Genomic DNA, 24,116 nt, shown 5'->3' with positions numbered 1-24,116 from the left:
CGGTGTCTCGCCCTGTCACCCAGGCTGGAGTGCAATGGCACAGTCTCAGCTCACTGCAACCTCTGCCTCCCTTGTTCAAGTGATTCTCCTGTCTCAGCCTCCCGAGTAGCTGGGATTACAGGTGTGCACCACCATGCCGGGCTAATTTTTGTATTTTTAGTAAAAACAGGTTTCGTCATGTTGCCCAGGGCAGTCTTATTTTTGTTTTATTTTTTTGAGACGAAGTCTTGCTCTGTCACCCAGGCTGGAGTGCAGTGGTGCGATCTGGGCTCACTGCAACCTCTGTCGCCCAGGTTCAAGCTATTCTCCTACCTCAGCCTCCCGAGTAACTGAGATTACATGTGCATGCCACCACACCTGGCTAATTTTTGTGTTTTTAGTAGAGATGGGGTTTCAGCATTTTGGCCAGGCTGGTCTTGAACTCCTCACCCGGCGATCCAGCCGTTTCGGGTACCCAAAGTGCTGGGATTACAGGTGTGAGCCACCAGGCCTGGCGTAGGCTAGTCTTAATGTCCTGACCTCAGGTGATCCGCCCTCCTTGGCCTCCCAAATTGCTGGGATTGCTGGTATGAGCCACAGCGCCTAGCCCATTTCTCCTTTTCATAAAACGTGTTGCCATCTCTTTGTTCTCCGGATATAGTGAACACCACCCGGACTGCGTGTATGTCCCAAATTACAATTCTTTCTTTGCAAATGAAATGTGAAATTTAGAGGCTCTTCTCCATACTTTAAATTTGACTCGACATTTTCAAGGCAGATGTAAGTTATTAGAGAATGACTCTATAAAAATGACCCTTCATGCTCTGGCCTCCATAGAAGATGCCCCGGGCCAGGTGTCCACACGGCAGGCATTTACTTTCTTACAGATCTGGAGGCTGCAGGTCCTAGTTTGAGGGGTGGGTGGGGTTGTTTGCTCTGAGGCTGCTCCTCCTGGCTGTGTTCTCTGTGGCCTTTCCTCTGTGCACCTGCACCACTGGGGTCTCTCTGCCTCCAAATATCATCTTTTTTTTTTTTTTTTGAGACTGAGTTTTACTCTTGTTGCCCAGGCTGGAGTGCAATGGCACAATCTTGGCTCACTGCAACCTCCACCTTCAGGGTTCAAGCGATTCTCGTGCCTCAGCCTCCTGAGTAGCTGGGACTACAGGTATGGGCCACCACGCCTGGCTAATTTTGTAGTTTTGGTAGAGAAAGGGGTTTCTCCATTTTTCTCAGGCTGGTCTCGAACTCGTGAGCTTAGGTGATCCACCCTCCCCGGCCTCCCAAAGTGCTGGGATTACAGGTATGAGCCACCGTACCTGACCTTTTATTTTTTTTTGAGACGGAGTTTTACTCTGTTGCCCAGGTTGGAGTGCAATGGCATGATCACTGCTCACTGCAGCCTCCACCTCCCAGATTCAAGCAATTCTCCTGCCTCATCCTCCTGAGTCGCTGGGATTACAGGCGCCCCGAACCACTCTCCACTAATTCTTGTATTTTTAAGTAGAGATGGGGTTTCACCATGTTGGCCAGGCTGGTGTCGAATTCCTGACTGCCCACCTCGGCTTCCCAAAGTGCTGAGATTAAAGGCAAGAGCCACAGCACCCGGCGGACCTCCTCCTTTATGGACACCAGCCAAGTGAATTTGTGCCCACACTAGAGGTCTCATTTAAATTAATCATCTCGGCCGGGCGTGGTGGCTCATGCCTACATGTAATCCTACCACTTTGGGAGGCCGAGGCCAGTGGATCACTTGAAGTCAGGAGTTTGAAACAAGCCTGGTCAACATGGTGAAACCCCGTCTCTACTAAAAATGCAAAAAATTAGCTGGACGTGGTAGTGGACGCCTGTAATCTCAGCTACTCTGGAGGCTGAGGCTGGAGAATCGCTGGAACCTGGAAGGCAGAGGTTGCAGTGACCTGAGATCGCACCATTGCACTCCAACCTGGAAGACAGAGTGAGACTGCATATAAAAAATAATAATAATAATTAATTAATTAATTTGGGTTGGGTGTGGTGGCGCACGCCTGTAATCCCAGCACTTTTCGAGGCCAAGGTGGCGGAGGTGGAGGTCAGCCTGGCCAACATGGTGAAACCCCATCTCTACTGAAATTGCAGAAGTAGTTGGGTGTGGTGGTGGACACCTGGAATCCCAGCAAATCTGGAGGCTGAGGCTTGAATCACTTGAACCAGCGAGGCACAGGTTGCAGTGAGCCGAGATGGTGCCACTGCACTGCAGCTTGGGAGACAGAGTGAGACTCCGTCTCCAAAAAAATTAATTAATTAAGTAATCAATCATCTGTTGAAAAGGACCTATCTCCAAATACAAGCACACATTGAGGTAGAGGGGTTAGGGCTTCAATATACTGATTTTGGGAGAAACAGGGCAACACGGCAACAAGCTGCAGTCATTGTGGGTGGGCCTGAGTGGGGTGTGCAGGGGTTCCTATCCTGTGTGTCTGTCTCCCAGGGGAGTCTCGACCTGACCCTCACAGCCCCTCCACCCAGATCTTCCTTGGTGTACCACCCAGCCTACCCTCCTGCACCCAAGAGCACCCAGCCTTCCCTCCTGCTCATGCCCCTCCTTTGTCAAATTCCTCCCAGCAGTGCGGCTCTGGACTAGGACACAGCCTAGGGAACGTGAAAGAGAAAGAGCCAAGAAAACTTGATCAGTGATTAAGTTGGTGTTTAAGTAAGATTTTCAGTAAAAGTAGAATTGGGTACTCCATGGAGGCTTGAGATTCCCAGAGCTTTTCGAGAAAGCAGAACAGAAAGTAGAAGGGCAACCAGGAACCAGAGGGGCTAGAGAACCGGAAGCTCGAGCCCTCAGAGGAAACAGAGTAGGCACCTGGGTCTTGGGCCTGTCAACGAAAAGAGTCAAACTCTGTAAAATATTTGAAGAGATGTATTCTGAGCCAAATACCAGTGACCATGGGTCGTGACACAGCGCTCAGGAGGCCCTGAGAACATGTATCCAAGGTGGTGGGGTGCGGCATGACTCCCCAGACCCCTTAGGTAGGAATTTGGTTTTATATATTTTAGAGAAGCATGAGATATCAATCAAATACATTTAAGAAATACAGAAGCTGGGCGCGGTGACCCATGCCTGTAATCCCAGCACTTTGGGAGGCCGAGGCAGGTGAATCACGAGGTCAGGAGTTCAAGACCAGCCTGGCCAACATGGTGAAACCCCGTCTCTACTAAAATACAAAAAATTAGTTGGGTGTGGTGGTGGGCACATTTAATCCCAGCTACTTGGGAGACTGAGGCAGGAGAATCACTTGAACCCAGGAGGCAGAGGTTGCAGTGAGCCAAGACCACGCCACTGTACTCCAATCTGGGTGACAGAGCAAGACTCCATCTCAAAATAAAGAAAAGAAAAGAAATACGTTGGTTTGGTTCAGAAAGGTCATACAAAGTGAGGGGAGGTCTTCCAGGCTGGGGCAGGGTGAATTTAAAGCATTTTCTGTTGACGATTGGGTGAGTTTGTCTACGAGACTGGCATCCACAGAAAGGGAAATGTTCAGGTTTAAGATAAAAGACTGTGGAGCCAAGGCTTCTTTGAGCTCATAAGTGTGTGGCCCTTAGAGACAATAGATGAGCAAATGTTTCCCAATTTCACGTCTTTAAAAGGGCAAACCTAGTTCTTCTGTTTAGGACTGGGAGGCCTAGAAGAAAAGATCCAGCTTTATTAATAAAGATTTCTTAGCAGATGGCAAACTTCCCGCACGAAGGACAAACTTTGCATGGCCCTTTTCAAGATAGCGGCAAAGAAACAGTGTTTTGGGGTAAATAGTTTTGTCTTTCTTCTCTGTCCCATAATGTTGTGCGCTGAGTCAGATTGAAGTATACTCACAATATATAGGATTTAAATAAAACCCATCTGTGCCAGGCGCGGTGGTTCATGTCTGATCCCAGCACTTTGGGAAGGCCGAGGGCGGGTGGATCACCTGAGGTGCAGGAGTTTGAGACCAGCCTAGCCAACATGGTGAAGCCCTGTCTCGACTAAAATACAAAATTAGCCAGGCATGGTGGCGGGCACCTATAATGCCAGCTACTTGGGAGGCTGAGACAGGAGAATCGCTTGAACCTGGGAGGCGGAGGTTGCAGTGAGCCGAGACCGCACCATTGCACTCCAGCCTGAGCAAGAAGAGCAAAACTCGGCCTCAATTAAAATACAATACAATAAAATAAAATAGAACCCCTCTGACGAGGATGTGTGGTTTGTAAGGCATGAGTCCCCAGACCTTACCTTAGATAGGATTCTGGGCAAGATTAAATAAAACAAATCAGAGCTTAGTCTTCAGGTCTATGAAGTAAAACTAAAATCTTTGGCCCCCCCCGATCCCCCCACCAGCTTTGGCCCCTATTGGTCAAGGGTATCTCAGAAAACCTTAAAACTGAGTTCCCGGGTGTGATGGGAGGGGAGGTCAGGCACACCTCATTATCACCCCGCCCTTTTGCAGTTTAGAAAAGTTGACCAGCAGAAAAGCTGACCAGCAGTAATGTTAAAACAGAATCGTAAGACGGGCAGAACCAGAACAGACTCTTCATGGCAATAAGATACCAAATCAAAACCAGGACCTCAGGCCGTGCCAGGCAAGGGTGAGGTCACACATCCCACACTTCAACAGCAAACTCTGTTCTGCCTGCCACAGAGTTTTCTTTTGCTCTAGCAGCTAAACAAGCACTGCCTCCAGATAAAGATGAAAACAATCACAGCTCATCCAGCGTCCTGACACGGAGCCACAGAGCCCCTGCTCCACAGCCCTCATTCCTGCTTTCCCTGCACAAGAGACTGATTTCAGTGACTTTCTCCAGATCAGAAGACCATGCACCACAGACCATGGACCACGGACTGGTTCTGCGTGGTTTACAGACCTGGCAAACCTCGGTGCCTCCATGTCCTGAAGGGACCCTTTGACATACAGGCTTAATTGTAGTACATTTAAATGTCTCCACTGCAATGTGAGGAGGGATTATACGGTGGCTTCTTTTTTTTTTTAGATTTTTGTTTGTTTGTTTGTTTTGTTCTTTTTTTGTTTTTTGTTTTGAGATGGACTCTCACTCTGTCTCCCAGGCTGGAGGACAGTGGCGCGATCTCAGCTCACTGCAACCTCCACCTCCCAGGTTCAAGTGATTCTCCTGCCTCAGCCTCCCCAGTAGCTGGAATTACAGGCACCCACCACCACGCCTGGCTAATTTTTGTAGTTTTAATAGAGACGAGGTCTTACCATATTGGCCACATTGGTCTCGAACTCCTGACTGCCACGTGTTTCCATACAGAAGACCACCTAAACAGGCTTTGTGTAAGCAATAAGTCCGTTTATTCACTTGGGTGTAAGAGGGCTGAGTCCGAAAAGAGAGACAGCGAAGGGAGATAGGAGAGGGGCAGCTTTATAGGACTTGGGTAGGTAGTGGAAAGTTACAGTCGAAGGTGGTCATCTGTTGTCAGCAGGGGAGGGGGTCACAAGGTGCATGGTGGGGAGACCATGAGACCCATTGTCCAGGAGAAGTGTCATAAGGTCGATTGATCAGTTGGGCAGGGCAGGAGCAAGTCATAACGGTGGAACGTCTCAAGGTTGGTTAATCAGTTAAGGCAGAAACTGGCTGTTTCACTTTTTTTGTGGTTTTTCAACTGCTCCAGACTTCTTGGCTGCTGCAGGCCATCTGGATGTATATGTGCAGTTCACAGGGGTTACAATGGCTTAGCTCTGGCTCAGTGGCCTGACACTGACCTCAGATGATCCACCTGCCTCGGCCTCCCAAAGTGCTGGGATTACAGGCGTGAGCCACCGTGCCCGCCTGGGATCATATGTTACATGCATGTTTTTCGATAAGCACGGACTGCAGCCACCTACATGAATATTCATAGCTCATCCTGTAGTCTGTTCAATACGTATGTTTAGCCAACCCCTTCAGCATAAAGCTCCTGCCCCAACCTCTCCTGCTTCTAAATGTCTGTCTCTGGTGTTTCCCGGAGGCTGCTCTTCCCAGGCTGCAGGATGGCCACCTGCAGGCTGTCACTCTTAACAAGAAATAAAGTCTCCTTTCCAAATGTATACATTGTGGCCAGGCATGGTGGCTCACGTCTGTAATCCCAGCACTTTGGTAGGCCAAGGTGTATGGATCTCCTCAGACTGCGAGTTCAAGACCAGCTGAACAACATGGAGAAACCCTGTCTCTATTAAAAACACAAAAATTCGCCAGGGATAATGGTGGGCGCCTGTAAGCCTGACCAACAAGGAGAAACACTGTCTGTACTAAGAATACAAAAATTAGCCAGGCATAGGGGTGGCGGTCTGTAATCCCAATTACATGGGAGGCTGAGGCAAGAGAATCGCTTCAAGCTGGCAGGCGGAGGTTGAGGTGAGCTGAGCTCATGCCACTGCACTCCAGCATGGGTAACAGTGCAAGACTCCGTCTCAAAAAACAAACAAACAAAACAACCACAAAAAACAAAAGCAAGCAAACAAAAAAACCAAATGTATACCTTGTGTAATTTTTAGGTCACTGCACCATGGGAGTACACTACCAGGGAAAGGGAGCTGTGAGACCCACAGGGAGGCTCCAGACAGGCTGTCCTGGGACACCAGCCACTGCCCTTCCATGACATGGGGACAAGAGGAGGCCAGAGCTCAGCCTACCAGGGAGCAACTCCAGGCAGGAGATGGGGAAGAAGGAGAAGCAGGAAGGGAAGAGCTCAGTGCAGGGATGCACATGGCATCCTGGTGGGACATCTGAGGCCCACACCCACCTGTTGTCCCTCCCTCCCATGGTGGCCTCCGAGTGTGAAGGCCTGGGGGGAAGCAGACGCCTGACCCTTCACTCTTCCTCCCTGTCCCCATGGCTGCTGGGTGGAGACCATCTCTGGGACGATCCCTGAGGGCAGGATCCAGGAGTCCCTGCAGAGGCATCAGCCTGTCTGTCTTGAGGGTGGAGAGGCGGCTCCAGCTGGGCGGGACTACCAGGGGAGGGGCTTGTGCTCTGCTGGCTCTGCCTGGTGTGGACCCACCTCCCAGTCTCTGGCTGCAAAGACTTTCTCTTTCCCTTTGCAGTTACTTTGGGTCCTGCCACACAGAGCGGCCTGTCTTTATCAGAGGTCCCTCTGCCAGGGGGAGGACCCCAGAGAAAAACAGAAAGAGGGTCAGAGCCTGAGGAAGATAAAGCATCCCAGAGCCTCCCACTCCAGCGCCAGAGCAGGAAGAGGGAGGGGCCATGACTACGAGGCCCTGGGAGGTCAGTTTAAGGAGGGCTGTCCTAAAACCAGGAGCCTGTAGCAGAAAGTGAAACCCTCCTGCTCCAGACAAAGATCATAGTCGGCTAGCCAGCCAAGGAGTGAAGCCTCAGTTCAGGTACCGCTTGCCTGCTCGACGCCCGCTGGCCTCTCTGTGCCCCTTCCGGCCTGGTGGCCCTGCTGGGCCTCAGCCCTGGCCTCCCCCTCCCAGCCCCAGCCTGGGCTCCCTCCCTTCTGCTCCCTGCCCCGCCCACTCCCATCCAGGCTCTTTGTCCTGCTCATGTGGTCGCCCCATGCTATTTGAATGGGCCGCCTCCCCGCCACCTGGCCGGGCCAGCCCAGGGCCCTGCTGAGATCTCTCCCCCCTCCCCCTAAAAGTCATGGCAGGGCTGGTGCTCCCTGCCCTGGGAGGGTGCTCCTTCTGTGTGCTTCGTGGCCATTCCTGGAGACTGCTGGAACTGGTGAGAATTGAATCCAAAGGATGATGGGAAGCACCATTGAATTTGTTCACAGAGCTTTTGATGGATTTTCTGTAAGATTTACTTTGTTTGCTTTAAATACCAAGTCTTAGGAGAGGGTGTGGGGAGGGAATGGTCTCTGAAGCACAAGATAAATCATGTCTTCCAAGGATGTCTCCACTGTGGGCAGAGGAGGATGCAGATGACCCCAAACACACACTCTTCCTCTACGATCAGCATTCACCATTTATAATGACACCAGTAACATGGATTATAGTGACTGGGCACGGTGGCTCAAGCCTGTCATCCCAGCACTTTGGGAAGCCGAGTCAGGTGGATCGCCTGAGGTCGGGAGTTCGAGACCAGCCTGACAAACATGGATAAACCCTGTCTCTACTAGAAATACATAATTAGCCAGGTGCGGTGATGGGCGCCTATAATCCCAGCGACTCTGGAGGCTGAGACAGGAGAATCGCTTGAACCCAGGAGGCGGAGGTTGCAGTGAGCCAAGATCGTGCCATTGCACTCCAGCCTGGGCAACAAGAGCGAAATTTAGTCTCAAAAGAAAACAAAAACAAAAACAAAACAAAAAACATGGAATATATGGGGGAAAAAGCCTCAATGATCAGGAGAAATGCTTCTATTTTAAAATTTAGTAAGAAGAGAGCCCGGTCCCCAATGACTCCCTCCTGCAGGGCCGGTGATACAGAGACTGGACAGGGCTTGTCTGATAAGAGGCCCAGCCCCATCCATCCCCAGCTCTGTGGCCTGGGCAGGTTACCCCACCTCTCTGTGCCTCTGGCCCCTCCTTTGTAAGATGGGAATGGCCCCTGCAAGCCTAGGGCAGCATCACATGAGCTCATACCCACGCAACACTTAGAAGAGTGGCCTGGGCCTCAGAATTCAGTTCTACTGTGATTTAAAAATAGTAATATACTGAGGTGAAATGTCAGGAAGGAACTGGCTGAAAGGTTAAAATCTATGATATTTTCAAAAAAATATTATTATTTAAAATATTTTATTTTTATTTATTTTTTATTTTTGAGATGAATTTTCGCTCTTGTTGTCCAGGCTGGAGTGCAATGGCACGATCTCGGCTCACTACAACCTCTGCCTCCCACGTTCAAGTGATTCTCCTGTCTCAGCCTCCTGAGTGGCTGGGATTACACGCACCCGCCACCATGCCTGGCTAATTTTTGTGTTTTTAGTAGAGACTGGGTTTCACCATGTTGGTGAGACTGGTCTCAGACTCCTGACCTCAATGATCGGCCCACCTCGGCCTCCCAAAAGGCTGGGATTACAGTTATGAGCCATAATGTCCAGCCAATAACTTTATTCTCTTTTGCATTTTACTAATGCGTTGGAGAGTGGGTGGGAGAAATACCGGGAGGGTGGGGAATGTACCCCTGGAATGACCAGAGCTGGGCCCTGAGCAGGAAGAGGTCACCCCGGTCCTGCTGCCCCTGCCAGCACCCCCTTTTCTTGCTCTCTCCCCGGTCTTCCTGCCTGGGAAGGAATTAGAAATTCTCAGGGCTGTGGAGGGACGGGGGAGGCCCAGAGCCGTCAGGGAAGCTGTGTTTAGCGGACATCAGCGCGGAGGGCTCCTGGGAGCGCTCTCTGCATTGGCTGGTTTCTCTCTTGTGTCTTCAGAAACACAGTGGAGCGAATGTATCAACGCACATTCTTCTACAACTTTAATAACAGACCCATCCTTTCTCGTCGGAATACCGTCTGGCTGTGCTACGAAGTGAAAACAAGGGGCCCCTCAATGCCTACTTGGGGAGCAAAGATCTTTCGAGGCCAGGTACCACCCGGACTCCAATCACTTTGCAGGCAGGAGCTAAGCCAGCTGGGAAAGCAAACCACGCACTGACGAGTGAAATGCCCAGGGGCGGGCTGTCCAGGGCACCCTTCTCTCCCACACTTTCCAAGTCCGTGGCCCTGACCTTCCTGCTGGACCGTCCTGGGATCGGATCGTGGAGGGGGTTTGCCTCTGCACAAAAGGCCTTTTTTTTTTGAGACAGAGTTTCTCTCTTGTTGCTCAGGCTGGAGTGCAATGATGCAATCTCAGCCCACTGCAACCTCTGACTCCTGGGTTCAAGCAATTCTGTCGCCTCACACTCCCGAGTAGCTGGGATTACAGGTGCCCACCACCATGCATGGGTAATTTTTTTTTTTTTTGTATTATTAATAGAGACCTGATTTTACCATGTTGGCCAGGTTGGTCTTGAACTCCAGACCTCAGATGATCCACCTGCCTCGGCCTCCCAAAGTGTTGGAATTACAGGTGTGAGCCACAGTGCCAGCTTAATTTTAATATTTTATTTAATCCAATGTAGCTAACATTACTTCAACATTATTTAACATAAAATTCTTGACAAGATAATGAAGTTTCTTTTTCTTGTCATGCTGAGTCTTTGAAATAAGCCGTATTTGGGGGGTGGCTTGCGCCTGTATCCCAGCACTTTCGGAGGCCAAGGCTGGTAGATCACCTGAGGTCAGATGTTCGAAAACCAGCATGGCCAACATGGTGAAATCCTGTCTCTACTAAAAATACAAAAAAATTAGCCAAGCAATGTGGCAGTCGCCTGTAATCCCAGCTACTTGGGAGGCTGAGGCAGGAGAATCGCTTGAACCCAGGAGGCAGAGGTTATGGTGAGTTGAGATTGCATCGTTGCACTCCAGCCTGGACAACAAGAGTGAAACTATGTCTCCACAACAACAAAAAGAGAAATGAGCAGTGTATGGTGTATTTTTCAGGTGCCCAGGTCTCTCTCTCATCAGAGCCCCATTTCAAGTGCTCAGTAACCCCCTTGGCCAGTGCCCCCCACCACATGGGAGAGCGCAAGTCCAGTGGCCTCCCCAGCAGATGGCAGGGAGGGAACAAGGCCGACCCCAGAGGGCCAGGCCACAGCAGGGACTGAGGATGTCTGCTGAATGGATGCCTGGGAGGATGGATGCCAGAGTTCACGCACGAGTCTGTGAAGAGGGCTGGGAAAACTTCCAAACGAAGGGAAGCACGTGTCTTGGTGCACCTTGTGTTGCTTCAACAGCAGGACTGAGACGGGGACATTCACAATGAATAGAAATGTGCTCGGCTCGAGTTCTGGGACGCTGGGAAGGGAAGTTCACTGTTAAGGCACCAGCAACTTTCCAGGGCCTGTGAGCTGCACAATCACGTGGGGGTGAAGGTTGTTGCCAGAAGGTCGGGGATGCTCTAGACAGAGTGGCCTGGGATGTCGAGTCACTGCTGCTCCATGCCACAGGGACAAGAGGAAGCAGGAGTTTAGTCTGACTGGCTGCCCCTCCAGCTAGAGGGCAAGAGACAGAAAGTGGGGCTAAAGTCGCCCTTGAATAACCACAGCAGTGGCACCCACAAAGGTGCAGTCCCCACAACCTCATAGCCGCTTGTAGGTGCCACCTCTTAAGGCCATTACCATAGCAATTAACACTGAACATGAGCTTTGGAGCAGACAATCACTCAAACTAATCAGGGGGATGGAGGAAAGGAGCTTCAATGGCAAGATCCCCTGGACTCCTGTCCTGGCCCCTCCTCCCTCTGCACCACCCCTGCTTTCCTCCTGCTCCCCCTCTCAGAGCTTCTCCTGCCCCTGACCCTCTCCCAGGTGTATTTCGAGCCTCAGTACCACGCAGAAATGTGCTTCCTCTCTTGGTTCTGTGGCAACCAGCTGCCTGCTTACAAGCGCTTCCAGATCACCTGGTTTGTATCCTGGACCCCCTGCCCGGACTGTGTGGCGAAGGTGGCCGAATTCCTAGCTGAGCACCCTAATGTCACCCTGACCATCTCTGCTGCCCGCCTCTACTACTACTGGGAAACAGATTACCGCAGGGCGCTCTGCAGGCTGCATCAGGCAGGGGCTCGTGTGAAGATCATGGACAATGAAGGTGAGAGGAGGTGGGGTGAGGGGAGTGTGAGGGGATGGAACAGCATGAGAGATGGATGGATCTCCAATGCCATGGCTGGGGGCGTCCTAGGGCAGCCTACAGGGGCAGGGCCAGCGCTGACCACAACTGACAGCCAGGAGACAAGGCCTGGGAGGGCAGGACCAGGGTCAGGGGAGAGCCTGACTGCTTCCTGCCTCTTCATGTCAGAATTTGCATACTGCTGGGAAAACTTTGTGTACAATGAAGGTCAGTCATTCATACCTTGGGACAAATTCGATGACAATTATGCATTCCTGCACAGCAAGCTAAAGGAGATTCTCAGGTGAGGGTCTCCCTCTGGCCTCATGGTCTCTCTTCTCTCACCTCCTGCTCATCCTCCTGAGGCCTCCCCTGGCCAGGCCCTCCTGCCCTCCCTTCTGCCCCGTCTGCCCTCATAGTTACACCCCCTCACCCCAACTCCTCGTGTTTCCTCCACCTCCCTGCCTCCTCCCTGCTTTCCTGGGCCCCTCCTGTGAGTGAGAGGCCCCTTTGGCCTCCAGAGCGACCTCCATCCACCCCCGAGGCCGCCCTCCCCACAGCCTGGGATCCCCAACCTGGCTCCTTCCATCTCCCTGGCATAACCGAAGTTGTCGTAACACTGGACGTAAGTGGGCGTGAATATTCACAAGCCCGACAGCCAGAAGCTTTGAGCAACATCCTTCAAGGCTGACCTGAGCCCCTGAGAAGGAGCCGCCTCCGTGGAAACAGAGCTTCAGGCTTCGGCTGCCATAGAAGATGGCCCGGGCCGGGTGCCCACAGGGCAGGCATTTATTTTCTCACAGATCTGGAGGCTGCAAGTCCAGGGTGGAGGGGTGGGCGGGGCTGTGTCCTCTGTGGCCGCTTCTCCGGCCCTGTCCCCTCTGGCCATTCCTCTGTGCACCTGCAACCCTAGGGTCTATCTGCCTCTAAATGTCCTCCTTGTTTATGGTCCCCAGTCAGACAGGATTAGGGCCTACCCTAAGGACCATGAGTTAATTTAATCACCACTTTAGTGGACCTGTCTCCAAATACAGTTATCCTGTGAGGAGGTGGGGATGAGGACTTCAACATATCAATGTTGGGAAGATACAACTTACCCCATGACAACGACCCAGGGGGCTTTGGGTCAAGCTTGGGTGGTGTGTGCAGGGGTTCCCGTTCTGTGTGTCTGTCTCCCAGGAGTCCTGCCCTGACCCTCACAGTACCTCCCTTCAGACCTTGCTGCACCCTGGGCCGCACCCCATGGCTTCCCCACCCAACAGCACCCAGCCCAGCCTCCTGCTCACACCTGTCACTTCTCAAATCACCCCCACAGGATGGAGATGCAGAAAGAATCAAACACTCAGTGATCAAGGTCCCATGTGAATAATTTTTTTTTTTTTTGAAACAGCCTCTCCCTCAGTCGCCCAGGCTGGAGTGCTGTGGTGCGATCTCGGCTCACTTCAACCTCTGCTTCCCAGGTTCTAGCAATTCTCTTGTCTCAACCTCCCAAGTACCTGGGATTACAGGCACATGTCACCACACTGGCTAATATTTGTATCTTTAGTAGAGATGGGATTTTGCAATGTTGGCCAGGTGTTGAGTGAGATTTTACAAAAGATTAGGCTTGGATAATGGGAGGCTTGAGATGCCAGGAACTTTCCAGGAAGCACAATAGAAAAAGGCAACCAGGGACCAGAGAGGCCATAGAAAGAGATGATCTAAGGCCCTTGGGAGAGACGGGAACTAAGCACCTGGGTCTTAGAGAGGAAGAGCAAACTGCAAGACAGGGTGGCCGGGGACACCAGGCTCTGCCCTTTCATGATATATAGACAAGAGCTCAGCCAGCCAGGGAACAACTCTGGGCAGGAGATGTGGAAGGAAGGAGCTCAGTGTGGGAGCACACGTGGCATCCTGAGGGGACATCTGAGGGCCACCTCCCACCCGCTATTCCTCCCTCCAGTGGTGGCCTCTGAGTGTGAAGGCATGGGGGGAGGCAGACACCTGCCCCTCACTCTCCCTCCCTACCACATAGCTGCTGGGTGGGGGGCCTCCCTGGGATGATTCCTGAGGGCAGGATCCAGGGGTCCCTCCGGCGGTCCTCCCATCCAGGTGAGAAAGCAGCCTGGAGTGAGGCCTGTACTCAGATGGGCCTGGGAGGTCACTCACAGTGCAGTTGCCTCCTGGAACAAGGGCCCTGGAAGATAGAAATAGAACCCAAGCCCAGGACTAACATCAGGGCCAGGACAAGCCTGCCAAGGAGGCTGCACATGAAGACCCAGATCAGGGACCACTGTCCGCTCTGCCCACGGGGCCTCTGCTGCCCCTTCCTGCCTGGTGGCCCTGCTGGGCCTCAGCCCTGGCCTCCCCCTGCCCCAGTCCCAGCCCTAGGCTCTCTCCCATCTGCTTCCTCTTTTGCTCCCACTCCCAGCCATGCTGTTTGCCCTGCTATGTGGTCACCCGTCTGCAGCTTCTGAATGGGCCGCCTCCCCCACCTGCCCCAGCCCAGGCCCCCTGCTGAGACTCTCCCCAGAAAGTCACCACGGGGCTGGTGCTCCCCACCCTGGGAGGGTGCTCCCTCTGTGTGCTTCCCACCATTCCTGAGTTCAGGAACTGGGAGAATTGAACCAAAGGATGATTGGAGCAATCAGGCATTTTTTTCTCAGCACTTTGATGAAATTTCTGTAAGATTTATTTTGTTTCAACACAAAGTCTTAGGAGAGGGTGCGGAGGAGGGAATGGTCTCCGTATCAGAAAATAAATCATTTCTTCCAAAGATGCCTCCAGTGTGAGCAGAGGAGGATGCACATGACCCCAGACACAGGCTCCTCCTCCGTAAGCACCATTCACCTTTTAGAATGACACATGTAACCTGGGATGTAGGAAAAAATATGATGATCAGGAGTAATGCTCTTATTTTAAAGTTTAGTAAGAAGAGAGCTTGGTTCCCGACAGCTCCCTGCTACAGGACCTGTGATGCAGAGGCTGCTGGACAGGGCTGGCATGGAAAGGGGCCCCAGCTCCATCCATCCCCAGCTCTGTGGCCTGGGCAGGTTACCTACCTCTCTGTGCCTCTGGCACTTCTGTAAAATATGGATGGCCCCTGCAGGCCTCAGGCATGTGCCATGAGCTCAGACATATGCAGCACTTACGAGAGTGACCTGGGCCTGCCAGGCACAGTGGCTCACGCCTGTCATCCCAGAACTTTGGGAGGCTGAGGTGGGCAGATCACGAGGTCAGGAGTTCAAGACCAGCCTGGCCAACATGATGAAAACCGATCGCTACTAAACATACAAAAACTAGTGCTGAGCACGGTGGCTCATGCTTGTAATCCCAGCACTTTGGGAGGCCGAGGTGGGCAGATCACAAGGTCAGCAGTTCAAGACCATCCTGGCTAACATGGTAAAACCCTGTCTCTACTAAAAATACAAAAAGTTAGCTGGGCGTGGTGGCACATGCCTGTAGTCCCAGCTACTTGGGAGGCTGAGGCAGGAGAATCGCTTGAAACCAGGAGGCAGAGGTTGCAGTGAGCCGAGATTGCACCACTCCTCTCCAGCCTGGTGAAAGAGTGAGACCCCGTATAAAAATAAATAAATAAAAATACAAAGATCAGCCAGGCGTGGTGACACAAGCCTGTAATCCCAGCTACTCAGGAAGCTGAGGCGGGAGAATCACATCAGCCCGGGAGGTGCAGGTTGCAGTGAGCCGAGATCGCGCCACTGCACTCCATCCTGGATGCCAGTGAGATTCTGTCTCAAAAAAAAAAAAAAAAAAAAGCGAGTATTTGGTGTGATCCCAATGTAAAAATAATCATCATCATCGGACAGGTGAAATGTGAGGAAAGAATTGAGCTGAAATGTTCAAGCAACTATTTGAGGTTGGAGAGTTTTATTGTCTGTTGCATTTTCCTAATGGGTTGGGAGATGTGTGGCAGAAAAACTCGGAGGTTAAAGGTGTCCATTGGTAGACCCAGAGCTGGGGTTCCAGCTGGGAGAGGTCACTCCGGCCCTGCTGCCCCTGCCAGTATCCCCTCCTCTTTCTCTGTCCCAGTCTTCCTGCCTGGGAAAGCAACAGACATTCTCAGGGCTGTGGAGGGATGGGGGAGGCCCAGAGCCCAGGGCGGTCCAGGGAGTGGTGTTCAGCGGGCATCAGCCCCCAGGACTCCGGGTGGGGAGGGGAGTCTCTGCATTGGGGTTTCTGTCTTATGCCTTCAGAAACCCAATGGAGGCAATGTATCCACACATATTCTACTTCCACTTTAAAAACCTACGGAAAGCCTATGGTCGGAACGAAAGCTGGCTGTGCTTCACCATGGAAATTATAAAGCATTGCTCAACTGTCTCCTGGAAGAGGGGCGTCTTCCGAAACCAGGTAGCACCAAAGTCCTCGTTACACCCCAAATAGGAGCTAAGCAGCTGGGAATGCAGAAAACACAAGAAGTGATGTGCCCGGTGCGGGCTCTCCTGTGTGTACTTTCCTTTTACATTTCTTTTTTTCTTTTCTTTTCTTTTCCTTTTCTTTTTTTTTTTTTTTTTTTTTTTTTTTTTTTTTTGAGACAGTCTCGCTTAATTGCCCAGGCTGGAGTGCAATGGTGCGATCTTGGCTCACTGCAACCTCTGCCTTTTGGGTTCAAGCGATTCTCCTGCCTCAGCCTCCTGAGTAGCTGGGATTACAGATGCCTGCCACCACACCCAGCTAATTTTTATTCTATTTTTAGTAGAGACGGGGTTTCACCACAGTGGCCAGGTTGGTTTCGAGCTCCTGACCTCACGGGATCCACCCCCCTTGGCCTCCCAAAGTGCTAGGATTACAGGCGTGAGCTACCGCGCCCAACCTCCTCCCACATTTTTAAGTCCATGGCCCAGATCTTCCTCCCTGACTCTCCTGGGATCGGATGGTGGAGGGGGTTTGCCTCTTCCCAAAAGGCCTTGCTTNTTTTTTTTTTTTTTTTTTTTTTTTTTTTTTTTTTTTTTTTTTTTTTTTTTTTTTTTTTTTTTTGAGACAGTCTCGCTTAATTGCCCAGGCTGGAGTGCAATGGTGCGATCTTGGCTCACTGCAACCTCTGCCTCTTGGGTTCAAGCGATTCTCCTGCCTCAGCCTCCTGAGTAGCTGGGATTACAGATGCCTGCCACCACACCCAGCTAATTTTATTCTATTTTAGTAGAGACGGGGTTTCACCACAGTGGCCAGGTTGGTTTCGAGCTCCTGACCTCACGGGATCCACCCCCCTTGGCCTCCCAAAGTGCTAGGATTACAGGCGTGAGCTACCGCGCCCAACCTCCTCCCACATTTTAAGTCCATGGCCCAGATCTTCCTCCCTGACTCTCCTGGGATCGGATGGTGGAGGGGGTTTGCCTCTTCCCAAAAGGCCTTGCTTAGAGCCCAGCACCCTCACTCTTGACTTTCTTTCCCAAAATCTTGTCATGGAGCTGTGCGTCCAGCAGTCCTCGGGAAACAGCAGCTGTGGGAAGCGGGTTTCCATCCTGTCTCTGCTGTGGTGTCTGGCACTGTGTCTGGGCCAGTCACTGCTGGGCTGGTGGGGCCGCCCCCGCCACTGCCCTGATTCCTCCATGTCAAGGACACATCATCACAGGATGGTGAACCCTTGCTCCTCACTGTGCCGCCCCCACAGAGACCACTGACCTCCCACCCACCCTGTCATGTTCCACCCACCCCTGCAGTCCCCACTGCCCAGACAGGAGACTTTTCAGAGTGTGTTCAGGGAGGGAGCCGTCTGTGTTCTGGGCAGGCCTGGCCTACAGCAGTCCTGGCCTCGGAAACGCCCAGGACTCAGGAGTGAAGCACAAGTGAAGTCCCCACACGCTAAAAAGGCGGCAAGAACTGGTGGAAGACATTTTAATGTCTGCATTAGCTCAATTATCTCACATACGATTTCAACATATACTTAATATAAAATGCCTCATGAGAGAGTTAAAATTTGTCTGTTCTCACAATGAGATTTTGAAATGAGCTGTGTATTGTTCACAGGCCAACGTTTCTAATCAGGGCCCCATTTCAAGTGCTCAGTAGCCCCTTTGGCCAACCTTCAACCCCATGGGCAATGCTGGTCCAATGACCTGCGTAGCAGAAGGCAGACAGGGAACAAGGAAGACCCCCATAGGGCCAGGCCGCAGCAGGGGCTGAGGATGCCTGGTTAATGGATGCCTGGGGAACAGGATGCCAGATAATCACATATGACCTGTGACGAGACAGGGAAAGACTCAATAAAATAAAGAAGGAAGGGGCCGAGCACGGGGGCTCACGCCTGTAATCCCAGCACTTTGGGAGGCCAAGGTGGCAGGATCATGAGGTCAGGAGTTTGAGACCACCCTGGCTAATATGGTGAAACCCCATCTCTACTAAAACTACAAAAATTAGCCAGGCGTGGGGGTGCGCCCCTGTAGTCCCAGCTACTCGGGAGGCTGAGGCAGGAGAATTGCTTGAACCCGGGAGGCAGAGGTTTCAGTGAGCCGAGATCTTGCCACTGCACTCCAGCCTGGGTGACAGAGCAAGACTCCATCTCTCAAAAAAAATAAAGAGGAAGGGCCGGGTGCAGTGGCTCACGCCTGTAATCTCAGCACTTTGGGAGGCTGAGGCATGCGGATCACGAGATCAGGAGAGTGAGACCATGCTCAATAAGTCAGTGAAACCCTGTCTCTACTAAAAATACAAAAAATTAGCCGGGCATGGTGGCGGGCGCCTGTAGTCCCAGCTACTTGGGAGGCTGAGGCAGGAGAATGGCATGAACCCGGGAAGTGGAGCTTGCAGTGAGTGGAGATCGCGCCACTGCACTCCAGCCTGGGCGACAGAGCAAGACTCCGTATCGAAAAAAAAAAAAAAGAAGAAGAAGAGGAAAGGAAAAGGAAGGACAAGATGGAAGAAGGGGTAATTCTATGAATAAAAAGCCCTGGGGCCTACTGTGTACCCAGAAAAATGAAAAGTAAAGAAAATAAGGCCGTGCATGTGGTTTACGCTCATAGTCCCAGAGCTTTGGGAGGGTGAGGCAGGAGGACGGCCTGAGCCCAAGAGTTCAAGATCAGCCTGGGCAACATGGTGAAATCCTGTCTCTGCAAAAATTACGAAAAGATTAGACAGGCGTGGCGGCACGCACCTGCAGTCCCAGCTAATCAGGAGGCTGAGGTGGGAAGATTCCTCGAGCCTGGGAGGTGAAGGCTATAGTCAGCCCAGATCGCACCACTGCACCCCAGCCTGGGCAATAGAGAGAGACCATGTCCCAAAAATAAATAAATAAGGAAACGCCCTGGGGCTCCAGGCCCACCCTCTGCTCCCACTGCCCCACCCCTGCACTCCTCCTGCTCCTGGTCTGAGCTCCCCCTGACCTCCTCCTCCTCCTTCCCCAGGTTGATCCTAAGACCCATTGTCATGCAGAAAAGTGCTTCCTCTCTTGGTTCTGCGAGGACATACTGTCTCCTAACACAAACTACCAGGTCACCTGGTACACATCTTGGAGCCCTTGCCTAGATTGTGCAGGGGAAGTGGCGGAGTTCCTGGCCAGGCACAGCAACGTGGAGCTCGCCATCTTCGCCGCCCGCCTCTACTACTTCTGGGATACAGATTACCAGCAGGGGCTCCGCAGCCTGAGTGAGGAAGGGGCCTCCGTGGCGATCATGGACTACAAAGGTGAGATGTGGGGGACTGAGGGGAGCGGGTGCGGGAGGGACAGCATGAGGGGCAGGTGGGGCTGCAATGCCGTGGGGCGGGGCAGTGTCCCCGGGAAGCCTGCAGGGATGGGGCCAGCGTCCACTGTAACTGGCAGCCAGGAAACCTGGCCTGGGAGGGGAAGGCCCAGGGCCTGGAGAGAGGCCTGCTGGGCCCTCACTGCTTTCTCCTCGTTTTTTCTCAGATTTTAAATATTGTTGGGAAAACTTTGTGTACAATGGTGATGAGCCGTTCAAGCCTTGGAAGGGACTAAAATACAACTTTCTATTCCTGGACAGCAAACTGCAGGAGATTCTCGAGTGAGGGGTCTCCCCAGGCCTCATGGTCTGTCTCCTCTAGCCTCCTGCTCATGTTGCGGGGGCTTCCCCTCCACCCTGGACCAGCTCTGCTTTTGCCTGGTCATCCTGAGCCCCTCCTGCCCTCAGGGCCATTCCACAGTGCTCCCCTGCCTCACTGCCTCCTCCCCGCTCTCCCAGGCTCTTCCTTCAGAGGCCCCTTTCTGCCTCCATGGCTAACCATCCACCCACCAAGACCCCGTTCCCTGAGCCTATGTGCCCCTAACCTGCCTTTTCCCATCTCCCCAGCATAACCAACCTTTTTTTTTTTGAGACGGAGTGTTGCTCTGTCGCCCAGACTGGAGTACAATGGCTTGATGTTGGCTCACTGCAAACTCCGCCTACCAGGTTCAAGTGATTCTCCTGCCTCAGCCTCCCAAATAGCTGGGATTACAGATGCCTGCCACCACGCCCAGCTAATTTTTTTATTTTTATTTTTTGTATTTTTAGTAGTAACTGGGTTTCACCATGTTGGCCAGGCTGGTCTTGAACTCCTGACCTCAGGTGATCCACTCATCTTGGCCTCCCAAAGTGCTGGGATTACAGGCATAAAGCAACCCCGCCCGGCCGCATAAACACATCTTATTAAACTCAACCTAGGCTGGCCGCCTTGACTCACGCCTGTAATCCCCAGCAATTTGGGAGGCAGAGGTGGGAGAATCCCTTGAGCCCAGGAGTTCGATACCAGCCTGGGCCACAGGACAAAGCCCCATCTCTACAAAAAATAAATAAATAAATAAATAAATAAATAAATAAATAAATAAAAGCCAGGTGTGGTTGCATGTACCTGTAGTTTAAGCTACTTGGGAGGCTGAAGTGGGAAGACTGCTTGAGCTGGGGAGATGGAGGCTGCAGGGAACTGAGATCGCACCACTGAACTCCGGTCTGCATGGCAGATTGAGACACTGCCTGAAAATAAATTCATAAATAAACTCAACCTAAATGAGTATGAATATATGTAAATTGAATACCAGAAGTTTTGAGAAACATCTTTTGTAAATTTCATCCTATGAATTGGGTCATTCATGTCCTACCCAGCTAAAACAGAGGCCAGGAGCCAGGGAGGAAAAGCAGTCAGGCCACACACCATTGCTCCCAAAATGGACTTCTCTGCCAGCCTGACTCCTGAAACTGTGCGTTGTACCCTGAAACCAGGTTTATCCACAGCTTCTGCGATAAATGGCTGTAAGTCTTGGACTCCTTGCTCCCAAAGCAGCGACTCAACAACGGAACCTCCCAGCTCCCAACCCTTCCTAGTGCTCGTGGGCTTTCCCAAAGGGCAAGAGAACATTTCTCCTTTTTTTTTGAAACGTCTCGCCTTGTGGCCCAGGCTGAAGGGCAATGGCCCAGTCTTGGCTCACTGCAAACTCCTCCTCCCTTGTTCAAGTGATTCTCCTGTTTCAGCCTCCCGAGTAGCTGGGATTACAGGCATGCACCACCATGCCAGGCTAATTTTGTATTTTCATAAAACGGATTTCATCATGTTGCCCAGGCTGGTCTTATTTTATTTTATTTTTTGAAACAGAGTCTTGCTCTGTTCCCCAGGCTGGGGTGCAATGGTGCGATCTCGGCTCGCTGTAACCTCTGTCGCCCAGGTTCAAGCTATTCTCCTGCCTCAGCCTCCCAAGTAACTGGGATTACATGCACGTGCCACCATGCCTGGCTAATTTTGTGTTTTAGTAGAGATGGGGTTTTAGCATCTTGGCCAGGCTGGTCTTGAACTCCTGACCTCGTGATCCAGCCATCTCGGACACCCAAAGTGCTGGGATTATAGGCGTGAGCCACCGGGCCCAGCTTAGGCTGGTCTTAAAATCCTGGCCTCAGGTGATCTGCCCTCCTTGGCCTCCCAAATTGCTGGGATTGCTGGTGTGAGCCACAGTGCCTAGCCTATTTCTCCTTTTATAAAACCTGTTGCCGTCTCTGTTCTCCCGTCATGGTGCACACCACCTGGACTGCGTGTATGTCCCAAATTACAATTCTTTCTTTGCAAATGAAAAGTGAGACTTAGAGGCTCTTCTCCACACTTTAAATTTGACTTGACATTTTCAAAGCAGATGTAAGTTATTAGAGAATGAGACTCTATAAAATGACCCCTTCATGCTGTGGCCTCCATAGAAGATGTCCTGGACCAGGTGTCCACACAGCAGACATTTATTTTCTCGCAGATCTGGGGCTGCAGGTCCAAGTTCGAGGGGTCGGTGGGGTTGTTTGCTTGGAGGCCGCTCCTCCTGGGTGGCAGGGAGTCTTCCAACTGTGTCCTCTGTGGCCTTTCCTGCATGCACCTGCACCTATGGGGTCTCTGCCTCCAAATATCAACTTTTTTTTCTTCTTTTTTTGAGACAGAATTTTGCTTTTGTTGTCCAGGCTGGAGTGCAATGGCACAATCTCAGCTCACTGCAACCTCTGCCTTCCAAGTTCAAGTGATTCTCCTGCCTCAGTCTCCTGAGTAGTTGGGACTACAGGCGTGCGCCACCACGCCCAGCTAATTTTGTAGTTTTAGTAGAGATGGAGTTTCTCCATGTTGTTCAGGCTGGTCTTGAACTCGTGAGCTCAGGTGATCCACCCTCCTCAGCCTCCCAAAGTGCTGGGATTACAGATATGAGCCACCATACACAACCTCTTGTTTTTTTGAGATGGAGTTTCACACTGTTTCCCAGGCTGAAGTGCAATGGCAGGATCACTGCTCACTGCAACGTCTGCCTCCTGGGTTCAGGCAATTGTCCTACCTCAGCCTCCTGAGTAGCTGGGATTACAGATGCCCAGAACCACTCTCTGCTAATGTTTCTATTTTAAGTAGAGATGAGGTTTCACTGAGGAAGGAGACCACCTCTCTCATTGTCTCCTGTTTCAGAAGGAAGCAAAAGTTAGAAAGAAGCAGAAGTAAGATCAATGGCCAGACTGTTTGGCACTGCTACCTGGGCCTGGTAGTTAAAGATCAACTCCTGACCTGACCATATGTAGAAGCATTGTGAAACTCTCTGTTCTGTTCTGCTAGCCCCACTGCTGATGTATGTAGCCCCTAGTCACATAGCCCACACTTGCACAATCTATCACAACCCTTTCATGTGGACCCCTAGAATTGTAAGCCATTAAAAGGGCCAGAGACTTCTTCAGGGAGCTTGGATCTTAAGATGCAAGTCTGTCGATGCTCCCAGCTGATTAAAGCCTCTTCCTTCCTAAAACCGGTGTCTGAGAGGTTTTGTCTGCATCCATTCCTGCTGCATCACCATGTACACTTGAGGCCAGGCTGGTCTCAAATTCCTGACTGCCCATGTTGGCCTCCCAAAGTGCTGGGATTAAAGGCATGATTCATGACACCTGGTCAACCCCCTTTATGGACCCCAGCCAAGTTAATTTGTGCCCACACTAGAGGTCTCATTTAAATTAATCATCTCAGCCGGGCCTGGTGGCTCACGCCTGTAATCCTAGCACTTTGGGAGGCTGAGGCGGGCAGATCACTTGAAGTCAGTGTCACTCACGTCCATGTGAAGAGACCACCAACAGGTTTTGTGTGAGCTACAAGGCTGTTTATTTCACCCGGGTGCAGGTGGGCTGAGTCCGAAAAAGGAGTCAGCAAAGGGTGGTGGGATTATCATTAGTTCTTATAGGTTTGGGCTAGGTGTACAAAGTACATTCTTAAGGGTGGGGGAGAATATTACAAAGTACATTTTTTTTTCTTTTTTTTCTTTTTTTTTTTGAGACGGAGTCTCGCTCTGTCGCCCAGGCTGGAGTGCAGTGGCCGGATCTCAGCTCACTGCAAGCTCCGCCTCCCGGGTTTACGCCATTCTCCTGCCTCAGCCTCCCGAGTAGCTGGGACTACAGGCACCCGCCACCTCGCCTGGCTAGTTTTTTGTATTTTTTAGTAGAGACGGGGTTTCACCGTGTTAGTCAGGATGGTCTCGATCTCCTGACCTCGTGATCCGCCCGTCTCGGCCTCCCAAAGTGCTGGGATTACAGGCTTGAGCCACCACACCCGGCACAAAGTACATTCTTAAGGGCAGGGGAGACTATATTGTATCGGTTAGGGTGGGGCAGGAACAAATCACAATGGTGGGATGTCATCAGTTAAAGCTATTTTCATTTCTTTTGTGGATCTTCAGTTGCTTCAGGCCATCTGGATGTAAACGTGCAGGTCACAGGAAATGGCTTAGCTTGGGCCAGAAGCCTGACATTCCTGTCTACTTATATTAATAAGAAAAACAAAACAAAATAGTGCTGCAGTGTTGGGGTGGTGAAAATTTTGGGGGGTGGTATGGAGAGATAATGGGTGATGTTTCTCAGGGCTGCTTCGAGCAGGATTAGGGCAGCGTGGGAACCTATGGTGGGAGAGATTAAACTGAAGAAATATTTTGGGGTAAGGGGTGATATTGTGGGGTTGTTAGATGGAGCATTTGTTGTATAGAATTATTGGTGATGGTCTGGATGTGGTTTTGTATGAATTGAGAAACTAAATGGAAGACACAAGGTCCAAATAAAATAAGGAGAAAAATAGTTTTTTTTTTTTTTTTTTTTTTTTTTTTTTTTTTT

The 24,116-nt window shown here is 51.4% G+C and overlaps 1 protein-coding gene across 2 annotated transcripts; it reads left to right on the top strand.

Annotated features, from left to right (window-relative positions):
- Window positions 1–6,958: 6,958 nt before the first annotated feature.
- On the top strand, window positions 6,959–20,027 carry LOC108521467 (DNA dC->dU-editing enzyme APOBEC-3F). 2 transcript variants are annotated; one of them, XM_017861318.1, is made up of 7 exons: window positions 6,959–7,331; window positions 9,322–9,475; window positions 11,298–11,577; window positions 11,785–11,899; window positions 15,789–15,945; window positions 18,936–19,215; window positions 19,439–20,027. In XM_017861318.1, exons 2-7 carry the CDS (start codon window positions 9,338–9,340, stop codon window positions 19,555–19,557), a joined length of 1,089 nt encoding a protein of 362 aa, XP_017716807.1. In that variant the 5' UTR covers window positions 6,959–7,331; window positions 9,322–9,337; the 3' UTR covers window positions 19,558–20,027. The 2 variants fall into 2 exon arrangements, with proteins under 2 accessions (XP_017716807.1, XP_017716806.1); XM_017861317.1 differs by having other exon boundaries at window positions 19,533–19,919.
- Window positions 20,028–24,116: the final 4,089 nt, after the last annotated feature.

The sequence above is a fragment of the Rhinopithecus bieti genome, unplaced genomic scaffold, assembly GCF_001698545.2.
Source record: "Rhinopithecus bieti isolate Rb0 unplaced genomic scaffold, ASM169854v2 scaffold_56975, whole genome shotgun sequence".
Lineage (NCBI taxonomy): Eukaryota > Metazoa > Chordata > Mammalia > Primates > Cercopithecidae > Rhinopithecus > Rhinopithecus bieti.
This window is presented reverse-complemented; position numbering and strand designations above follow the sequence as displayed.

What these genes read in the sequence shown, in the direction of transcription:
- LOC108521467 (XM_017861317.1), top strand. Translation starts at nt 9,338, where the DNA reads ATGTATCAACGCACATTCTTCTACAACTTTAATAACAGACCCATCCTT. An exon ending in AAGCTAAAGGAGATTCTCAG is followed by an intron (nt 11,900 to 15,788) that starts GTGAGGGTCTCC and finishes TTATGCCTTCAG; the next exon opens with AAACCCAATGGAGGCAATGT. An exon ending in GGGGCGTCTTCCGAAACCAG is followed by an intron (nt 15,946 to 18,935) that starts GTAGCACCAAAG and finishes CTCCTTCCCCAG; the next exon opens with GTTGATCCTAAGACCCATTG.